At 41.0% G+C, this 19,739-nt stretch overlaps 2 protein-coding genes across 3 annotated transcripts; one reads left to right on the top strand and one right to left on the bottom strand.

Annotated features, from left to right (window-relative positions):
* Positions 1-6,157: 6,157 nt before the first annotated feature.
* On the bottom strand, positions 6,158-8,715 carry LOC127533589 (uncharacterized). The gene is made up of 2 exons (XM_051946951.1): positions 8,125-8,715; positions 6,158-7,775 (listed from the first exon to the last, which is right to left on the bottom strand). The coding sequence occupies exons 1-2, from the start codon at positions 8,243-8,245 to the stop codon at positions 6,268-6,270; spliced, it is 1,629 nt and encodes a 542-aa protein (XP_051802911.1). The 5' UTR covers positions 8,246-8,715; the 3' UTR covers positions 6,158-6,267.
* Positions 8,716-13,299: 4,584 nt separating this feature from the next.
* On the top strand, positions 13,300-19,280 carry LOC127533588 (uncharacterized). Of its 2 annotated transcripts, none has more exons than XM_051946946.1 (8): positions 13,300-14,196; positions 15,271-15,506; positions 15,592-15,771; positions 15,851-16,363; positions 16,576-16,677; positions 16,834-17,032; positions 17,270-17,387; positions 18,682-19,280. In XM_051946946.1, the coding sequence occupies exons 1-8, from the start codon at positions 13,957-13,959 to the stop codon at positions 19,038-19,040; spliced, it is 1,947 nt and encodes a 648-aa protein (XP_051802906.1). In that variant the 5' UTR covers positions 13,300-13,956; the 3' UTR covers positions 19,041-19,280. The 2 variants fall into 2 exon arrangements, with proteins under 2 accessions (XP_051802906.1, XP_051802908.1); XM_051946948.1 differs by having other exon boundaries at positions 16,834-17,036.
* Positions 19,281-19,739: the final 459 nt, after the last annotated feature.

The raw sequence follows: 19,739 nt of genomic DNA, 5'->3' as shown, positions 1-19,739 counted from the left end.
CACAGCGAATTACTGTCACACTCAAAGCTAAAGGCAGTCCAACAAAATTTTAAAGTGTGCGACTTTTTTTTTTTTTTTCAAATGAACTGCAGCAATGCAATGGGACCTAACATAATTTGGATCCAGCCGACAGTTTTGGCAACTCTTCAGCAAGAAAAGCCACTATTGGCTGTCCTAAAAGTCGCTAGAAGTTGCTAAATGACATCATCGGCTAATTTGCATAATTTTCTGTTTGCATGTAATTGTAATCAATGTTGTGGGAGAGACAAAAAGTGAGTATAAAACCCTCAATATGTTTTTGAACTAGAGGCTGTGTGAGTCAAATGCAGTGATTTATTGTAGTGTGACAGTAAAGAAACATTTTCATTTACATCTCGCTCTGTAAGCCAGGATGGGATCTGCCACCTGGATGGTGATGTGGGTCTCTAATCAGACAGTGGGGCTGCTGTGGGGTTACTAGACTGACCGCCTGTGCTTTGGGACGGGGAGGAGCTCACAGCAGCACCTGTGGCTGGTTGAGGACAGTACCTACAGAACGAGCCGAGCTTTCGTGTCAGAGTCTCTAAAACACCAGAAAAAATCGCTAGATTTGCCGCTAGCTGCTTTGGACAAAAAAGGTCGCCAGGAGGATTTGGAAAGTCGCCAGATTTAGCGAGAAAGTTGGTAAGTTGGCAACACTGCCAGCCGAACTCAGGTTGCTACTGCTTTGAGCTGAGTGGATCCATGAAACTTTGATACACGTTTGTGAAAAAAATCCTCAGTGGTCTGCATATGCTGATTTTGAAAATGTATTTACAATCTAAACAGTTTCACTGCTGGAACTCCAATGATTCTAGTTATTATATTATTTCCATAGAGCTGCGCAGTGTATCAGTGGTTAGCACTGTCGCCTTGCAGCCAGAAGAACCCCGGTTAAAGCCTTCCTGGGATTTTTCTGCTTGGAGTTTGCATGTTCTCCTTGTGCATGCATGGGTTTCCTCCAGATACTCCAGCTTCCTCCCACAGTCCAAAAACATGCTGAGGTTAATCAGTGATTCTAAATTGTCCATAGGTGTGAATGTGAGTGTGATTGTTTGTCTCGATATGTAGTCCTTTGATAGACTGGTGACCTGTACAGGGTCTCCTCTGCCTTCACCCTAAAAGTCAGTTGGAATAGACTCCAGTCCCCCCATGACGCTAATGAGGAGTAGGCAGTGTGTGGCAGCCCGATCTCACGAGGATTCGTGAAACTGTCACGTAAATTTTTGTTTCGGCTTCGTGTGCACCAACACGATTTCGTCATGTTTTTCGTGCCGCTCACCACGAAATGCACACCAATGTATTTTAAACGGCGGACTTTTCGTGCCACTCAGAACGTATTTCAAAAGAATGTGTATATTATATTTTTAATGTAAAACCGCGGCGAATCCAACGCTATATTTTGCATGATATCGTCCCTAAACATAACCCTAACCATAATCCTAACCATAACCTAACCATAACCTAACCATAAGCCGGTGGTACACTTACCAATTTGCATAGGAATTTCAAGAATGTCCGGCGGCCGCAAACGCGATCACACAAGCAGTATACGCCGATGGACAGCTTAGATCGTCATGAATCCGCCGGTATAAACCACTTTCAGATGTGATTACCACAGCGAAAAACATTTCGTGGTGAGCGGCACGAAAAACATAACGAAATCGTGTTGGTGCGCACGAAACCGAAACTAAAACTTACGTGACAGTTTCACGAATCCCCGTGAGACCGGGTTGCGTGTGGATAATGGATGGATATTATTGTCATTTTTCTTCTTTTAATTTTTCCAAGCTAAAAATGTTTGTGTAGCGAAAGACCTTGACACCAAAAGTGAGAAATGGGTTTAAACCAGTAGAAGCATAGGCTATCATGCTGCATATCATTTAAATGGAAGTTTAAATTAAGTTTAAATTGAAATATTAATTAACAATGTGCACTGTGCAACTGTATTATACAGGACATCAGCAAGGGATTTGATGTTGGCAAATAAAATGTTTTAATTCCAGATCTGGATGAGGACCAGGGCAAAGAAAACAAATTAAAAAAGAGAAAAAGTTGCATCCTTAATTTTAATGTGCACATAATAATGAAATAGTATCACAGTATGTATTAGAGTGTGTGTCAGGGACTATGAAGAACCAGAAGGATAGAAGGGAATTCTCTGAATCATTCAGAATCCCAGTTGTGACATCATCATCACAAACACACTTAAATCGTCATTAACAGTGAGCAGAGGTAAGCCTGTGATACACAGAGGATAATAGCACTAGCACATCAGTTTTTGCTGTTGCCATATTTTGTCAGCTCTTCTTCCCATCACAACTGCAGCATCAAACTCTCACCATACAGCATGCATGATCTGACCCCAGTCAAGGTAATAAAGTGACAACACAGCTTGTATTAGAACACACACTCTCACCTGTTCAAACTCTCTGAGGCTGTGCATCTGTACCGGCGGGCCTTGGTCTGTTTCATCACATGAGAAATCTGCACAAACAGAAAAAAGAGGCAAATTGATCAAATAAAACATTAGGCTATCTTTATTAGAGTTTTTCTCAGTCACTTTGGTACATTTCTCAAATCATCCTTGACATTTGCAAAATGGTAATTGCATTTCTCAGAATAATTCATACAAATAGCAAAACACCATGGATTACCTGCAAAAGCCAGTCTCTTGTTCAAAATCATCTCTCAAAAGTAAATATCTGTCAATGAACATGTCACAAGTCCTTGTGTCATTGTGTGTGGATAAGACAGTCAAATTGCTTAGTCATGTTGTCATTATGACAGTGGACTCTGGAGGGATGTTCTGATGCAAACTATGGCTAATGTTTTGATGACAGCTATTGTAAATTGTAAGTTACACCTTAGTGTATGTGGGAGACTGATTGCAAGAGACTAGACAAGATTCACATTTGCGCTTTTACTGTTTGCATTGTAATTTGTTGACAGACCACGTCATTGTGATACAGAAAGGAAAACAGCACTGCATAGCACAAAGGAAAAAAAACTAAGAACAAAAATAGAAATGTGAACCATAGACTGTATATAAAGATGGACGTAGCATCTGGCTCCAAAAATGAAGCCCACCTGGAAGTGTCAAAAAACTTGCAATATCACGCTGTCCGCAAGGGTTGGCTCCAAAAAGCTTTTGCTCCATAGACCCCAATTCGTCACCGGAAAAAATAAAATTTGATAGACTGATTTTCTACAGCTCAGGATTTTTTCCCGTTAGTTTTCACGGTCAAAATGAGAGATCAGGTGGCCGATCTTAAAATAAATCAATACTTAATTTTAAATAAATCGTTGAAGTTGGCAGAGCCAGGGGGCGTGGCTATACTTGATTGACAGTCTTGTCTGGAATGATTGACAGATCCTTTAGAGCGAGGCGGAAGCCTCTGCAGTAAAATGTGGGCGGGATAAGAGAGTCTTCAGCTCTCAGTCTGGCCCGCCCATAGACTGGTCCTGCCCCTAGTTGCTCTCCGGTCCAGCCTGTTTGATGACGCTTTTTACGTCACTGGCTCCAAAAAAATCCAAAAAGGCGACCAGGAAGTAGCAAAATCCGGGTTTCATTTTCTCGGCGTTGAAACCAACGGATGACGTCACGGTTAGTTCACGCCTGATGTGAACATAGGACAATCACCTTAGGGAAAACTGTACATGCAGTGCTGCAGGAACTATAGTGCAGTCTTCCTACACCTCCTGATGTTCCTGTCTGTTCGGCCACAAATTCTCATCCACATCACAAATATCTTCCCTTCCGTCTTTGAGCGATTTCAGAAAACCCTAGCCCTTCACACATTTCCCTTTGTTAGAGAATATCAAGACTCACCTGAGAGCAATTTACCTATTCCAGACAGATGTAGAAAAAAAAAGTGTAATGGAAATGTATAGAAATATCCTGGACATATTTTGACAAATTGTTCAGTCATTTTGCAAGTAAAGACTTATGTGATGAACTAATGCCTAAATGTTGTGGGGGGAGGCTATTCAACAGAGACACGTTATAATACCTTTTGATCAACATGACAAAAGCAATTGATAATGTAGGAAACAGCAGAGAATTTTACAGAATAATTTGCATGGATGTACCAAAGCATTTGCAACTTTTTCAAAGTAATGAGAAACTGCTTTTTTTAGTGCACAAGTGACACAATGATGTGAAGATTGAACAAGTAGTTTTGAGAATTTCAATTCTGGTCTGAGAAATGTACCAAAGCAACTGAGAAAGACTGTAATATACCCTGTCTTACCTGTAACTTGGGACTTCCTATGTAAGGTTTTGTTGTCTGGTTCTTGTTTGCATTTCCACTGTTCATTTCAAATGCTTTTGATATAGTATACATGCCATTGAAAAGACTCCAGCATTGGTACATGTTGACTGGAAATGTGAGACAGAACAATGGAAGGACCTGCACTGATGTTGTTCATGAGATTCTTTGAACCAATCCTGTGTCCTAAAATTGTTTCTGAACATCGAAATTGCTTTCCTAGTGGCCGAATTACATTCAGATCTAACTTTTGCTCCATGAAGTTTGAAACTGAGTCCACATGGGGTGGGTAGGATGGATGGTGGGCAGATAAAGCCCGGAATTTTTACACTAAAGACTGGGCTTTACATCCAGGCTGCTGCCTTGGATTCAGATAACAAAAACACTTTGGTTAGGGAAAGATTCTGGCCTTAAATATATGTTTGATTTTGTCTTGAACCAGACCATGCTCTTTCCCTTATCGTATCTAAGAGCTGCCATGACCTAAATGTAACAAATAAGACGAATATTGCTGTAATCTCTAAAAGTGCATATTTTCTTTCAGGTAAAAATATTAAAGTAGAATATTAACTGATATGCTTTTTAAATACCCACAATTGCAACTTTTTACATAAATAATATTTCTTCATTGGAAAAGACAGTCAGGTTGCCATTCTGTTTTCTTCAAACCTTATTTGCTGGAGCAGTTTAGTTGCACTGAAATGTAATTCTTAGGAGATGAGACAGATGTTAGTAAATTAATCCATTAGCTATATCCACTCAAGCTTTAGAGAGTCACAGCTTTGTGCATTATATCAAAAGACGTCTCTGTATCTTAAATGCATATCGAGGATTGAGGCTCGAGAAGGCTGCTGGAGGAACTGTGAGTGAGGATTCACAGCTGTATTCTCACTGTGTCCTCTATGGTTTTACTGAACAGACAGAAGAACCTTATTGGAGAGGTGCTTGTTGTGGAAGGAGCTGTTTTCTAATGACAGATCAAGCACATCCAACATGAATGTTTTTTTCTAAAGATAGGATACAATTGTTTATGTCTTTGAAGCACTGTATTGAGAGTGGATTAGGGTTACTTGTGCTCATTTTTCCCCTTTTTTCTTCTTTGCACATAAAATTAAACAATGTACAGGTGATCAACTTCATATTTGCATGACGTGACTTTAACACTAGGAAGACTGCGAGGGGATCTACTGGTGTTTTATTACCTTTAAGGACTGAAGAGGGATCATTTAATCCTCCTGTCCTGCTCTGTCTGCCCCGGAATGTGCATTATGCTAATCATGTGGCAACTTCTTGCAGGGAGAACAGTGGAAGGTGTGAACGGTGTGTGTGGGCGGGGGGTGGGAGGAAATATGCTCCCCCTTCCCAGGGAGGATTCTCCTCCTGCCTTGGGATGTGGACTGATCATTACGCTAATTATGTGGCAGCTTCTGGTTTTACCCAGCACACATCTTTCAGCAAGCCTCCTTAGCATAAGCCTGAACCCTACTCAGGTTCCATACCTTATAGTTGTTGATCTGTGCTTGTTTACTGGTGACAATGCACTGGACATAAATTCTAAATTTTTTGTATTGTACTGTGCTTTCAATTTATTCCGATGTTGTAAAACACCCTGTGTACTCGTACTGTGAAGGGTGCTATGCAAATAAAACTTTACTTACTTACTAACCAAGAGAAATTAGCCAAAAAGGAAGAACTAGCTTTTACAGCAACTGAAACTTCATTGCTTCTGACTCTGCCCTTCTTCTTGAAAGCTTGAATGTTCCTGGGTTTTTCTGTAAATATTTTGCATTGCTTAGGATGGATAACCACATATTTATCTTTTTTGTTGAGTGCAAATAAGTAAGAGACACAAAAATAAGAGGATGAAAAATGCTTATTCTAATAGTTTATTTATATTTTTGAATCAACACTGTAGAAAGCACAAACAATATTTACACAATTTACACATTTACCGTGTGTGTGTCATCACACAACTTTTTCAAAACTGGTCTGCGCAGACCTGGCACTCCCATGGCACTTCTCTTTTGCATTTGCCACACGTTAACTTGTAGCAATGCACACATCGAACAGTAGCAGGGTTCTTTTTGCACCGGTGATGGACTTGGCACTTCTGCCTTTTGCCCGGTTCCACTGGTGTGGCGGCCTGTTTGCGAAGATGGTTTTCCTTTCCAATCTTCTTTGATGTCACATAAGACTCAGCCAACTCACAGGCAAGCCGCATCAGAAAATCTGGCCGCCTTTCCGTCCTTCCTGTGCAGGCTTGATATAGCACATGGGCATTCAGGGCTGCCATGTCAACCATATTATAAAACACACTGACAGGCCATCTTCTTGTTCCTGCCCGTACGCTGTACTGCCGCACCATCTGATCCATGGCGTCCACACCGCATTTAGTGGAGTTGTACTGGGTGATGGTGCTTGGCTTTCTTTTGCGGCTGTCCTCAGTCTGAATCACACTGTGCATGCTGCTCATAACGTAGACTGTCTTCTTCCGGCTGGCTGCGTACACTGTCAGTGTTGCATCAGTTGTTGAAAACACCTGAGTGCTGAACTCACTTTGCTTTATCTCTCGAGCTGAAGGGGGAATTTCTCTGCGAATTTTATTGAGTGTCCCAAGAATGGTAGTTTTCCGGCTGCGTAATTTTCTTGCAAGTGAAATTGATGTGAAAAAATTGTCCGTCGTGACAGTTCTGCCCTGATCAAGAAATGGTCCCATCAACTTCATTACCACACTCTCAGACAGTCTCTCCTCTTTGGGACGGCCAGGTTCTTTGCCAACATATGGAAAGACATTGCAAATATACTTTGATTTCAAGTCACACGCCACCCAAAACTTGATACCAAATTTATCCGGTTTTGTAGCAATATATTGCAGAAAAGGGCAACGTGTCTTTGATGGATAAAGTTGTTCATCGATTGTGATGTGCCGACCAGGTCTGTAGAATGTGACACAGTTCTGTCGAAATGATTCCCATAATTCGGAAATAGCTGCAAACTTGTCTGTCTGCACTCGCTCAGCCCGTGTGTTCTTGCTATCAAACCGTAGGTGCTGCATTATGTCTTTGAAGCGGTCGCTACTCATTGTTTCCATAATCCGTTTGTTTCCATACATCTCTGACCAGTTGTCAGACAATGATGGAACCTTAGTCACCCCTCGCCAGATGACAACTGCAATGAAAGCCATTAGTTCTGGAATAGCCATGAACCAATCCACAGTCTCTGTTTCCCTTGCATGCTCAATTGTGCATGCTTGAATGGTACGAAGCATCTGGAGAGTGAGAAAACAGAGGAAGCTTTGAAGGCGAGTTTTGATCCTTATTCTGGCTTCATGTGTTGGCTCTCCTTCTGCAGCGTAAGGTTCAATAGGAGCGAATTTCAGATGTCGTCCAACCTCTTCCTTGCACCACACTGTGCCATCTTTTGCGGTCTCCGTTAGTGCGGTATCCAGCCGTTTTGTCCTCTTCTGGGGAGGGGGAGCGTCTTCCTCTGCAAATTGAACAAATTTATATCGTTAGCAAAGACAAATGTACCAATGTAGAAAAGAGTCAAATTATATCACATCTTTTCATTGTTCTGTTTGTCTCTATTCTGAACTCTGTCAGTATTGTGGCCCTTGGTTCAGAAGTTCACATTTTTTGGGCTCCTTCTGTGAAAACATTGATGACCTCTGATCTAAAATGTGTCATTTTTTATCTAGAAATTTGTAAAAAATAAATAAATAAATAAAATAAAATAAAAATCTTGAAGTTAAAAAAATATTCCCCAAAAGAACAAAATCTTTGAAATTAAATGTGAAGTATTCTGAAACAGAAATTTGATGTTTGAGAAATCTTACCCGAAAACTGCTCCGAGTCAGAATCTGACTGAAGGTCTATGTCCTCTCCATCAGCGTCAAAAGCGCTTGTTTCAGTCAGAATCATTTGCAAAGCCTGCTCAGTAGTGAATCTTCTCTGCATCTTTTTTTTGGAGAGGTCTTGGAGCAGATGACGAACTGGCAGGTTGTCCACTGGGATCTTGTATGTCTCATATAGCTAATGTAGCTAATGACCACAAAAGTGTTTTTCAGACTTTTTATGCCAATCCCCCCTGGGAAGGGGGAGCATATTTCCTCCCACCCCCCGCCCACACACACCTTTCACACCTTCCACACCTTCCACTGTTCTCCCATCCAGAAGCTGCCACATAATTAGCGTAATGATCAGTCCACATCCCAGGGCAGGAGCAGAATCCCCCCTGGGAAGGGGGAGCATATTTCCTCCCACCCCCCGCCCACACACACCGTTCACACCTTCCACTGTTCTCCCTGCAAGAAGTTGCCACATGATTAGCATAATGCACATTCCGGGGCAGACAGAGCAGGACAGGAGGATTAAATGATCCCTCTTCAGTCCTTAAAGGAGTATCCTAAAAGCATAGTCTTGCGAGTGTTAAACTAATGCTGTGAGGTAAAAATGTCTCATTTTGTTCAAAATCTGCAGCCTTAACTGTTCGCTCCTTGCATCAACTCCTCACCTCTTCTGCATACATCTCTGGTGGGAGGGATTACAATGTGAGGAGGGGAATCGAGAAAAGAAATCTAGGATGTGATATTAGTAAAATCAGATTAGTGGTCAGAGTCATCATATTGTGAAGTTAATACAGGTAGCGATATCATTAGCATTAACATTTCCGAAGCTCTGTGGAAATTGTAAAGATAGTTGACCTTTGTCTTTCCTACCATTTGCACATGTGTACTGCATTTTAATACAGTTACTAAACCTCATTTAAACACAAGCCAGTGTCTTATTGTGCCGGTCCCAAGCCCGGATAAATACAGAGGGTTGTGGCAGGAAGGGCATCTGACGTAAAACTTATGCCAAATCAAACATGCGAATCAAATGTATGACTTCCATACCGGATCGGTCGAGGCCCGGGTTAACAACGACCGCCATCGGTGCTGTCGACCTACAGGGTGCTGGTGGAAAATGGACTACTGTTGGTCGAAGAAGGAGAGGAGGAAGGTGTGTTCGTAGGAAGAGAGAGAAGAGGAACACTAAGAGTCTAGGACTGAGAGTAGGGACTTTGAATGTTGGAACTATGACAGGAAAAGGTAGAGAGCTGGTTGACATGATGCAGAGGAGGAAGGTGGACATACTGTGTGTCCAGGAGACCAAGTGGAAAGGTAGTAAAGCTAGAAGTTTAGGAGCAGGGTTCAAGTTGTTCTATCATGGTGTAGATAGGAAGAGAAATGGAGTAGGAGTTATCTTGAAGGAGGAGTTTGTTAGGAATGTCCTGGAGGTAAAAAGAGGGTCAGATCGAGTGATGAGCCTGAAGCTAGAAATCGAAGGTGTGATGTTCAATGTTGTTAGTGGGTATGCTCCACAGGTAGGATGTGAGCTGAAGGAGAAGGAGAAATTCTGGTTGGACCTTGATGAAGTGATGCAGAGCATCCCTAGAAGTGAGAGAGTTGTCATTGGTGCAGACTTCAATGGACATGTTGGTGCAGGAAACAGAGATGATGAGGAGGTCATGGGCAGGTTTGGTATCCAGGAGAGGTACGCAGAAGGACAGATGGTGGTTGACTTTGCAAAAAGAATGGAAATGGCTGTCGTGAATACTTTCTTCCAGAAGAGGCAGGAACATAGGGTGACCTATAAGAGTCGAGGTAGGAGCACACAGGTAGACTACATCTTGTGTAGACGGTGTAATCTGAAGGAGATCAGTGACTGCAAAGTAGTGGTAGATGAGAGTGCAGCCAGACAGCATAGGATGGTGGTGTGTAGGATGACCCTGGTGGTGAAGAAGATGAAGAGGACAAAGGCAGAGCAGAGGACCAAATGGTGGAAGCTGAAAAAGGAAGAGTGTTGTATGACTTTCAGGAAAGAGTTGAGACAGGCTTTGGATGGTCAGGAGGTGCTTCCAGATGACTGGACAACTCCAGCAAATGTGATCAGGGAGACAGGTCGGAGAGTACTTGGTGTGTCATCTGGAAGGAAAGGAGATAAGGAGACTTGGTGGTGGAATGAGGAGGTGCAGGAGTGGATCCAGAGAAAGAGGTTAGCTAAGAAGAAGTGGGACACTGAGAGGACTGAAGAGAGTAGACAGGAGTACAGGGAGATGCAGCGTAAGGTGAAAGTAGAGGTGGCAAAGGCCAAACAAGGGGCTTACGATGACTTGTATGCTAGGTTGGACCGTAAGGAGGGAGAGACTGACCTGTATAGGTTGGCAAGGCAGAGAGACAGAGATGGGAAGGACGTGCAGCAGGTTAGGGTGATAAAGGATAAGGATGGAAGTGAGCTGACAGGTGCTAATAGTGTGATGGGAAGATGGAAAGAGTACTTTGAAGAGTTGATGAATGAGGAAAATGAGAGAGAACGAAGAGTAGAAGAGGTGACTGTTGTGGACCAGGAAGTAGCAAAGATTAGTAAGGATGAAGTGAGGAGGGCATTGAAGAGGATGAAGAGTGGAAAGGCAGTTGGTCCTGATGATATACCTGTGGAGGTATGGAAGTGTCTCGGAGAGGTAGCAGTAGAGTTTCTGACTGGGTTGTTCAACAGGATCTTAGATAGTGAGAAGATGCCCGAGGAATGGAGGAGAAGTGTGCTGGTGCCCATGTTTAAGAACAAGGGAGATGTGCAGAGTTGTGGCAACTACAGAGGAATAAAGCTGATAAGCCACACGATGAAGCTATGGGAAAGAGTAGTTGAAACTACACGAAGGGTAGAGGGGAACATCTGTGAGCAGCAGGATGGTTTCATGCCAAGAAAGAGTACAACAGATGCAATATTTGCTTTGAGGATGTTGATAGACAAGTACAGAGAAGGTCAGAAGGAGCTGCATTGTGTCTTTGTAGATCTGGAGAAAGCTTATGACAGGGTGCCCAGAGAGGAACTGTGGTTTTGTATGAGGAAGTCTGGAGTGGCAGAGAAGTATGTGAGAGTGATGCAGGACATGTATGAGGACTATAAGACAGTGGTGAGGTGTGCTGTAGGTGTGACAGAGGAGTTCAAGGTGGAGGTGGGACTACATCAGGGATCAGCTCTGAGCCCCTTCTTTTTGCTATAGTGATGGACAGGATGACCGATGAGGTTAGACAGGAGTCTCCATGGACTATGATGTTTGCAGATGACATTGTGATCAGTAGTGAGAGCAGGGAACAGGTGGAGGAGAAGCTAGAGGTATGGAGGTTTGCCGCAGCAAGATGGAGTATCTGTGTGTGAATGAGAGGGACTCAAGTGGAAGAGTGAGGTTACAGGGAGAAGAGATCAAGAAAGTGGAGGATTTTAAGTACTTAGGGTCAACAGTCCAGAGCAATGGAGAGTGTGGAAAAGAGGTGAAGAAACGTGTACAGGCAGGCTGAAACGGCTGGAGAAAAGTGTCAGGTGTGATGTGTGATAGAAGAGTTTCAGCTAAAATGAAAGGAAAGGTTTACAAAACTGTGGTGAGACCAGCCATGTTGTTTGGTCTGGAGACAGTGTCCCTGAGGAGAAGACAAGAGGCAGAGCTGGAGGTAGCAGAACTGAAGATGCTGAGGTTCTCTTCGGGAGTGACCAGGATGGATAGGATCAGGAATGAGTACATCAGAGGGACAGCACATGTTAGGGGCTTTGGAGATAAAGTCAGAGAGGCCAGACTGAGATGGTTTGGACATGTCCAGAGGAGAGAGAGTGAATATATTGGTAGAAGGATGCTGAGTTTCCCACTGCCAGGCAGGAGGCCTAGAGGAAGACCAAGGAGGAGGTTTATGGATGTGGTTAAAGAGGAAATGAAGGTAGTTGGTGTGAGAGAAGAGGATGCAGAAGACAGGGTTAGATGGAGGCAATTGATTCACTGTGGTGACCCCTAAAGGGAAAAGCCGAAAGGAAAAGAAGATTTCGACACATTTCTGCTTCTATTGTAAGACAACAGAATGACTAGTGACTGAAATGCAGCCTCTTAACACTACATGTTAACCAGCAGTTATTTCATACTTATTTCCAAACTGCTCCAAGCTCTGCTTTAATGAAATATTGATTTCATAGCCAAGAAATTGGCAGAAAAACTCGTCACAAAAAGTAACAACAGTGCTGCAAATTCAGTGGTATGATCAAGTAAAACGATTGCTCGGAGAGAACGTTAGAACCCAGAGAAGGTTCCTCTTTCAGGTGCTAGCTGCTGAATCATCAGCTGTGTTTCTCCAGTCACAGAAGTATGTGACGAATGTTCTCTCTGATGTGTAAACAGTAGCATATCAATGGTTTGCAAAGCTTCAGACGCTTAAACAGCCTGTTCAGTACAGCCCTAAAACCAGGTGTTACATACAGCCATGGCCATAAGTTTGGACACAGCATGACTTACCATGTCTGGTTTGATGTCTATTACAGAACATAACTAATATATTTTCACAGCACCAGTTTAATTAGTCAACAAATCAACAAGGGATATAATATTATCAATAAATTCCAACAATTGGAACAACTTTGTTCCCAAAACATAATATTAGAAGAAAATAACAAAAAAATGCAGTACTTTCACAACCGAATTTGGTAAGAATAACAAAATGACACCAAACTCTTTTGATGTTTTTTTTAAATATGAAACTTAATATAGTTCTCAGGAGTTGTGTACTGTATTGTAAGTGACAATTTTGTGGTATTTTGTAAGATTCACAAGCGTCATGGTACTTGTGTCCAAACTTATGGCCATGGCTGTAGACATGGTAAAATATTTTCATGGCATTTTTAGTATTTTAAGCTGAAAATTTGAGTCTTTCATTAATTTGCTGAAAAGGGGACAATACAGATTACATATACAATAAGGACTAATAACAAGGACTCAAGACTTGCATTGAGCAGTGTGAAAACATAGTTACAAGAAGTAAAGCAGAAACACTGGACCTCCTACAGAGTAAATGGCAGTGTTGTATAGTAACGAAGTAATAATACTTAAGTACAGTACTTAAGTATGATTTGGCAGTACTTGTACTTTACTTGAGTATTTTTTTTCTTCATGACTTTTTACTTTTACCCCACTACATTTTTGAATGAAAAAATGTACTTTTACTCCACTACATTTTCAATAAGCTACTTCGTTACTGCTACTTTTACTTAAGTACTTTTCTAACAGGATTGAGTAAAAATATTGAGCAGTTCAGAACTTTGCTCCGTCTCCGGGCCACGAGCCGGCTAATGAGTGAGACTTGTGCTGCGTTCATGTGAAGCCAGTTTAGTAGGAAATACGACTTTCCCAGTGCACAGGACTGAAGGTAGTGTCGTATTTACCACTGGGAAACGGAGACATTTACAAAAAAATAACCTTCCAAAATGAAGGATAGAGGCGAAAGATTTTTAAATAATCAGAAAAATCAATCAAATTGTGAAAAGGCAATTGATTGATTTACACATTTATTTACATTTTATTTATTTGACGTGACTGTGAAGTTTCAATATATTTTCCCTTGCACATCTTCTATAAGATTATTTGAATAAGTCAAACAAATATTTTACTTTTTATTCTGCTTAAAGTTCCCTTTCTCCCTCAATAAAATTACATAAACCACTAAAAACCAGACAGACAACCTCATATTTACGAGTTCCTGAGGAGAAAGCTCGTCTTTACCAGAGAACATGAACGCAGCACTAGCCTGCCTGGGTGCCTGGACCAAGCTAGCTTGGACCCGCCAATTAAGCATTTAGCGCTTGGCTGGCACATGCTTACAATGGCTGAAAATGAGACGGAGGCGAGTGATAAAGACGACCATCGCAGTGATGAAGAAATTCCTTCACTGGATAAAGACGCTGAACATCCATGGCCTTATCTTCACTCCCTATTTGATTGTGTTGGGGTCAAGTCAGATTCTTTCCGCATGAAGTGCATGCTTTGCACTCCAAAGCTAGTTGAAATATTGGCTTACAAAAATTCACCGTCAAATCTACGGAAGCACGTGAAGGTAAGGGCAAACATATTTGGTTATATTGGCTTAGTTAACAATATTCTTGCATGATGGTGTTATACTGCTATCTTTAAATAATAGTCTTGCGTAAGTTAGCTTCACTCTTGGCGCGCCCACTAGCTAACATTAGCCTCACAAGCTAGCAAGACGGCCTATTTGCATTAGCCAAAAAATTAGAAATAAATCACTTAATTTTGAGTTTGTTGTAGCTTGTTTCTCACAATGTAACGTTAAGCTGTGGCTACTGGTGGTTATGAGTTATGCTACAGCGGAGCATTTTTGTCATTATCTGGTTCAATTTAGATTGTTATTTGTGTGCTTTTGCAACGTCACATGTTTAGGCCTATACCTTGACCTGACTTTCGCCATCTGACTGTTATTCAAGTTAACATGATAAAATCTTATTTTAGTTAACTGAACATGTTTTTTTTTCTTTCTCTGACGTTTCGAAGCTCCAAGCTTCCTCATCAGAGCCTTGTCGAATGGAAAAGATGTCACATGTCTGTGAACCCAGGTGTCATGGCTGATGAGGAACACCTCGGTTCACAAACATGTGACATCCTTGATTCTTCTCAGTCTACAAAAGGCTCCTATGAAGAAGCTTGGAGCTTCAAAACGTTAGCCAAAAGGGAAAAAAAGAATATGTCTAGTTGAACAATGCCTGGATTATTGAGGTCTTACATTTTTAATTCTTATGAGTAGATGTGAATTGGTCTAAGATCAGGTTATTAGGAAAAAAAGACAGAGCTAAATGGATAAAGATGCAATAGTTTTAAACAATAATCAAATTGTACACAACACCAATATAGACCTGCAGTGCATACCCATAAAATATATAATGAGGTTATTTTACTTGTACCATTATTAGAGCTCTTATTGAATAATTATTTGTGGGAGTTGAGGTTTTGAGATCGAGAAGGCATTTGATGTTTTAATTTAAAGGTTTATTAATCAGTCTCCCTTGTTGTCATTACAGTGATTTATTTGGGACTTGCCGTAGATTTTTTTTTTCCTATTTTAATTTTTGCATTAACAAACTGTAACATGAAATGTTCTAATAATCTGTTTCAGAGGATGCATCCAGAAAGCCTTGCCAAGTACTCTGCCCTGACTTCTGTTAAAAGAAAGCGAGCCGCTGAGACGTCCACGCAGGTGCAGTCAACACTGCGAACCCAGTGGAGCATCTTTCCTCAGGGTTCCTTGGACAAAGCGGTCATGAAGTACATCATTACTGGACTCCAGCCCTTTTCTCTCCTTGAACAGGAATCTTTCAAGATATTTGTGAAAGACTTGATTCCGAATTCTAGGTACAAATGTTAAAATTGTGCTTTTATATGAAAATCAACAAGATAATCATAATTTCAAGGTCACCTGTTTTGTTGTTAAATGCAGGCTGATGACTCGCGTGAAGCTTAGAGCCATGACCATCGAAGCCGCAACAAAGATGAAGAAGGCCTTGACGGACAAGATGGGTGAGGTTGCACACATCGCAACCACCACAGACTGTTGGACAGTCAGGAGGCGTGGCTTCATCGGGGTCACTGCACACTGGATCAATGAAGATCTAAATAGGTGGGCATTTTTGTCAGCTAAGGTTTTCATAATTTGTAAATTGTCAGCAGAACAATTTTTCCTCAAATCTCCTTAACAGATGCTCAGTGGCCCTCGCCTGCCGACAGCTTAAAGGCTCTCACACCTTTGACCAGATCGCTGCAGCTCTAAACGACATCCACACGGAGTATGATATCCGTGAGAAAATTGTGAGAACCACCACGGACAGTGGTTCAAACTTTATAAAAGCCTTCAAGGTGTATGCAGAAGAGACTGAGAGCACATCTGAGAGTGAAGAACGGGAGGATCATACAGATGAAGAGAGTGGAGATGATGTTGAAGTGGAGAATGTGGATGTAGCGGATCTTCTCTCGCAAGATGATGGGATGGAGTTTCAGCTTCCAAGGCACCAGCGATGTGCCTGTCACCTAATCAATCGCATCGTAATGGCTGATGCCCTCGATGCAAAATCGAACGACACTTACAAGAAAGTTTACCGATCCGCTTTTTCAAAGTGTCATGCACTGTGGAACAAGTGCGGAAGATCCACTCTTGCAGCTGAAGCTGTAGAGGATTCTTGCACTATCCAGATTCTACGTCCAAATACCACAAGGTAGGTTGAAAGTTGAAACATTTACCATTTTACACTGGCAGTGATAACTATGATTTAAAGAAAAACAGAGCTTGAAATACTGCAAACATTGCCATAAATGTGTACATGTTACTGTACTTTTTTCTTTCTTTTAGCCTATTATATCAAGGACAATGGATGTTCTTGGTCTTCAAAAGGCTTATTAAAAAACACTTTTTCTTCTCTAACACCAGATGGAACTCGCTCTTCCTCGCTGTCGAAAGGCTGCTAAGAATCATCAAAGACAAAGGAGAGGGGACCATCAGAAATCTTTGCAATGACTTCAAAGTTCCAATGTAAGTAATTAATTTCTGTTGTCAAATTGTTGGTTTTGAGCACATATCCTAGCTCGAGAGTTAAGTGGGTTAGGTTTCAATTAGAATATCCTAGATAAATAACAGACTGCAATGGATATGCATGGTTAATCAGCTAAGATACTTTTTGTCTTACAGGTTCAACCCGGCAGAACTGGCGTTTTTGGGAGAGTATGCCATTGTGATGACTCCAGTTGCTCAAGCAACAAACATCCTCCAAGCAGAAACCAACGCCCAGATGGGATGGCTGCTACCGACAATCACGTTGCTGTCCGTTAAATTGGACAGAGTAAAGTTGCAGCTGAAATACTGCAGGCCTCTGGTGGATGCACTGCAAGTGGGTAAAAAAAATCATTTACTGTACAAAAGAGTTTATCATATTTATAGATACATTTGGAAGTGCAAAACTAATGCAGCAGCCACTTCTAAAAGTACTAACGTAACAACTGTACTATTTTTTTTTTAAATCTATATTTTTTATGTTAGTACCAACTATACTTCAGAAAGTATAGTTAATAACCTTTTTGTCATAACTATGCAAAGTTAATTCTGTCTACAATTTCTATTCCAACAGGAAGGTATAAAGACTCGGTTTGGAACAATGGCAAAAGATCCTGAGCTGATTGCGGCAGCAATTCTTCTGCCCAAGTTTCGGACCACATGGACAAAGGAGGAAGCTACCATCAAAATGGGTGAGGCAATTAAATAGCACCCAATTCTGTCTGGCAAAAAAATTAAGTATTTTTTTACTGAAAGGAGCTGTAGTACGCTTTTTTTTTTTTTTTTTTTAGCAATTTCAAAGTCATCCCTAGGAATTAATATGAACCTTCCCCACTTTAGACATCAGAGACTCATTTTGAATTAAATGTAAGGTTTGCTGTTTTTTATATCTGAATTCTTTGATCCTGCATTACCCTCTGTGTCCACATCAAATCAAATCAAGTTTATTTGTCTAGCCCATTATCACAACAGTTGCTTCAGCGTGCTTAACAAAAAACAGGAATAAAATACAAAAAAAAACAAAAGCACAAGACAAACAAAAAAAAGGTTGTCAACAAAAAAAGTCCTGGAGTCCAAGCTGAGTTTAAACACAGCAAAAACGATTGAGAGTAAACGTAGTGACTTAAAATCAAATAAAAATGCCTTCTGCAGGGATGTAGAGCAGGAACAGGAAGCATGCAGGAAAGAAGGCATTGTTACAAAAAGAAACCATGGAGTCAGATAAAACATTCCAAACAAAATCAAGATAAACACCATGGATCAAAAAATCAGAATAAATACTTTCTTGAAGGATAAACATAAGATAAAAACAATGGATCAAAATTAAGAATTAACACTTTCTGGTAAAGGTAGAAGAAGCAGAAGCATACAGTCAGAGTCAGATGTCCCAAGTTTCTGTTCATACTGGGAAATGTCCTCTATGACACTGACGCTGTAGTTCTCAGCACTGATGATGTGGTCCCAGGAATTACAGTTCAGGATCTCAGCGCTGATTATATGGATCCAGGAATTAAAGTTCAAGGTCATTCAGGAACTGTCCTCCTTGACACTGACTCCTTGGGTCAGTGGGGCACATGGGGGCAGCAGACACAAAGCAAAAGAAATGAGCAGAGTTGACCTTTATTTCCTGGTTCAAACTGCAACAGTGGCACAGGACACAAGGGCTACTGCATTTTAGGCGAATAAATATGGGGGAAAGCGAGAAAAAGGAGCAGGAAAGAGAGGGCTCTGATGTAAGGACGTAACAAGAACAGATTTGCCTGAAGTCGCTGGTTTCCTCAAGTCTGGGAGGGGCTGCAACTCAGAGCAGAAGATTCAGAGAGAGAACAAACATGCCTGGACCAAGCAGAAACCTAACTGAGGAAATAACTATTTAACATGGTTAAAACTTGCAAAAAGTGCATCTCCCATGATACAGCTCCTTTAATTATCTTTGTGTAATATAGAAATTGAGCTTTTAAACTTTTTTTTTTTTCTGTATTCAAGGAATGGACTACATCAAACAGCACATTGAGCAGTCTTCTCCAAGTGAGCAGTCAAGGGCTTCTTCATCGGATGATGAAGACTTCTTCTCACCTCTGCAATCATCTCACTCGCAAGATAGTTCCAAACAGCTTGATGCCTATCTGACCTGTTCAGCGGATCACATGACTGTGCTGAAATCTTACCCAGCTGTCTGCGCACTGTCTGTCAAGTTGAATACCCCTCTTCCAGCCTCCGCAGCATGTGAAAGGCTTTTCAGCATTGCAGGACTCGTCTTTGCCCCAAGAAGAGCAAGACTGAATAGCAAGAACTTCGAAAATCAGCTTCTTCTAAGGATGAACCGCAAATTTTTGAATTGGTGACAGGTTTTTTCATAGGGCTGGCCCCTGGTCGCGTGAACTTGTTCTATTGTTCAAACTCATTGTTTAAACCAGATTTGGTTGATGCATCAATTTTCTTACAGAAAATCCCGGACTGTAAAAATGTATGAAAATGAAGTTAAAGTTTTCAGTTAAGTTGCATCTCTTTGTACAATTTTGTTTTTTTTACAAAAGGTGGCATTTATTTCCATAAGTTACCTAAATAAACCAAATCTTTTTGAACGAGTTTCCTTATCACTTAGATTAAAATCACAATTATCAAAAATGGGTGAAAAAAATTTAGATTTTCTCTTTTGGACACATTGTTTTGGCTGTTATTTGCCTCAGTAAAATATTTTATATTTTGTACTTTGACTTTTACTTTTACTTTTACTCAGAGTAAATTTACTTGAGTACTTTTGATACTTGAGTAAAAAAAGTATGCTGTACTTTTTTACTTTCACTCAAGTAAAATTTTCATGGGAGACTTTATACTTTGACTTGAGTCATTTTATAGTTGGGTAACTGTACTTCGACTCAAGTAAATTTTTTCAGTACTCTATACAACACTGGTAAATGGACATTACATTTCCAACATTATCAGGAAAACAATATCTAAGCCTAACCTCTGGCCTCTGTTTACGTAAAAGCAGAATGTAAAAGACTAAATAGTTCTAAATCAGTAGATTTAGAGACAAATCC

This window comes from Acanthochromis polyacanthus, chromosome 4, assembly GCF_021347895.1.
Source record: "Acanthochromis polyacanthus isolate Apoly-LR-REF ecotype Palm Island chromosome 4, KAUST_Apoly_ChrSc, whole genome shotgun sequence".
Lineage (NCBI taxonomy): Eukaryota > Metazoa > Chordata > Actinopteri > Pomacentridae > Acanthochromis > Acanthochromis polyacanthus.
This window is presented reverse-complemented; position numbering and strand designations above follow the sequence as displayed.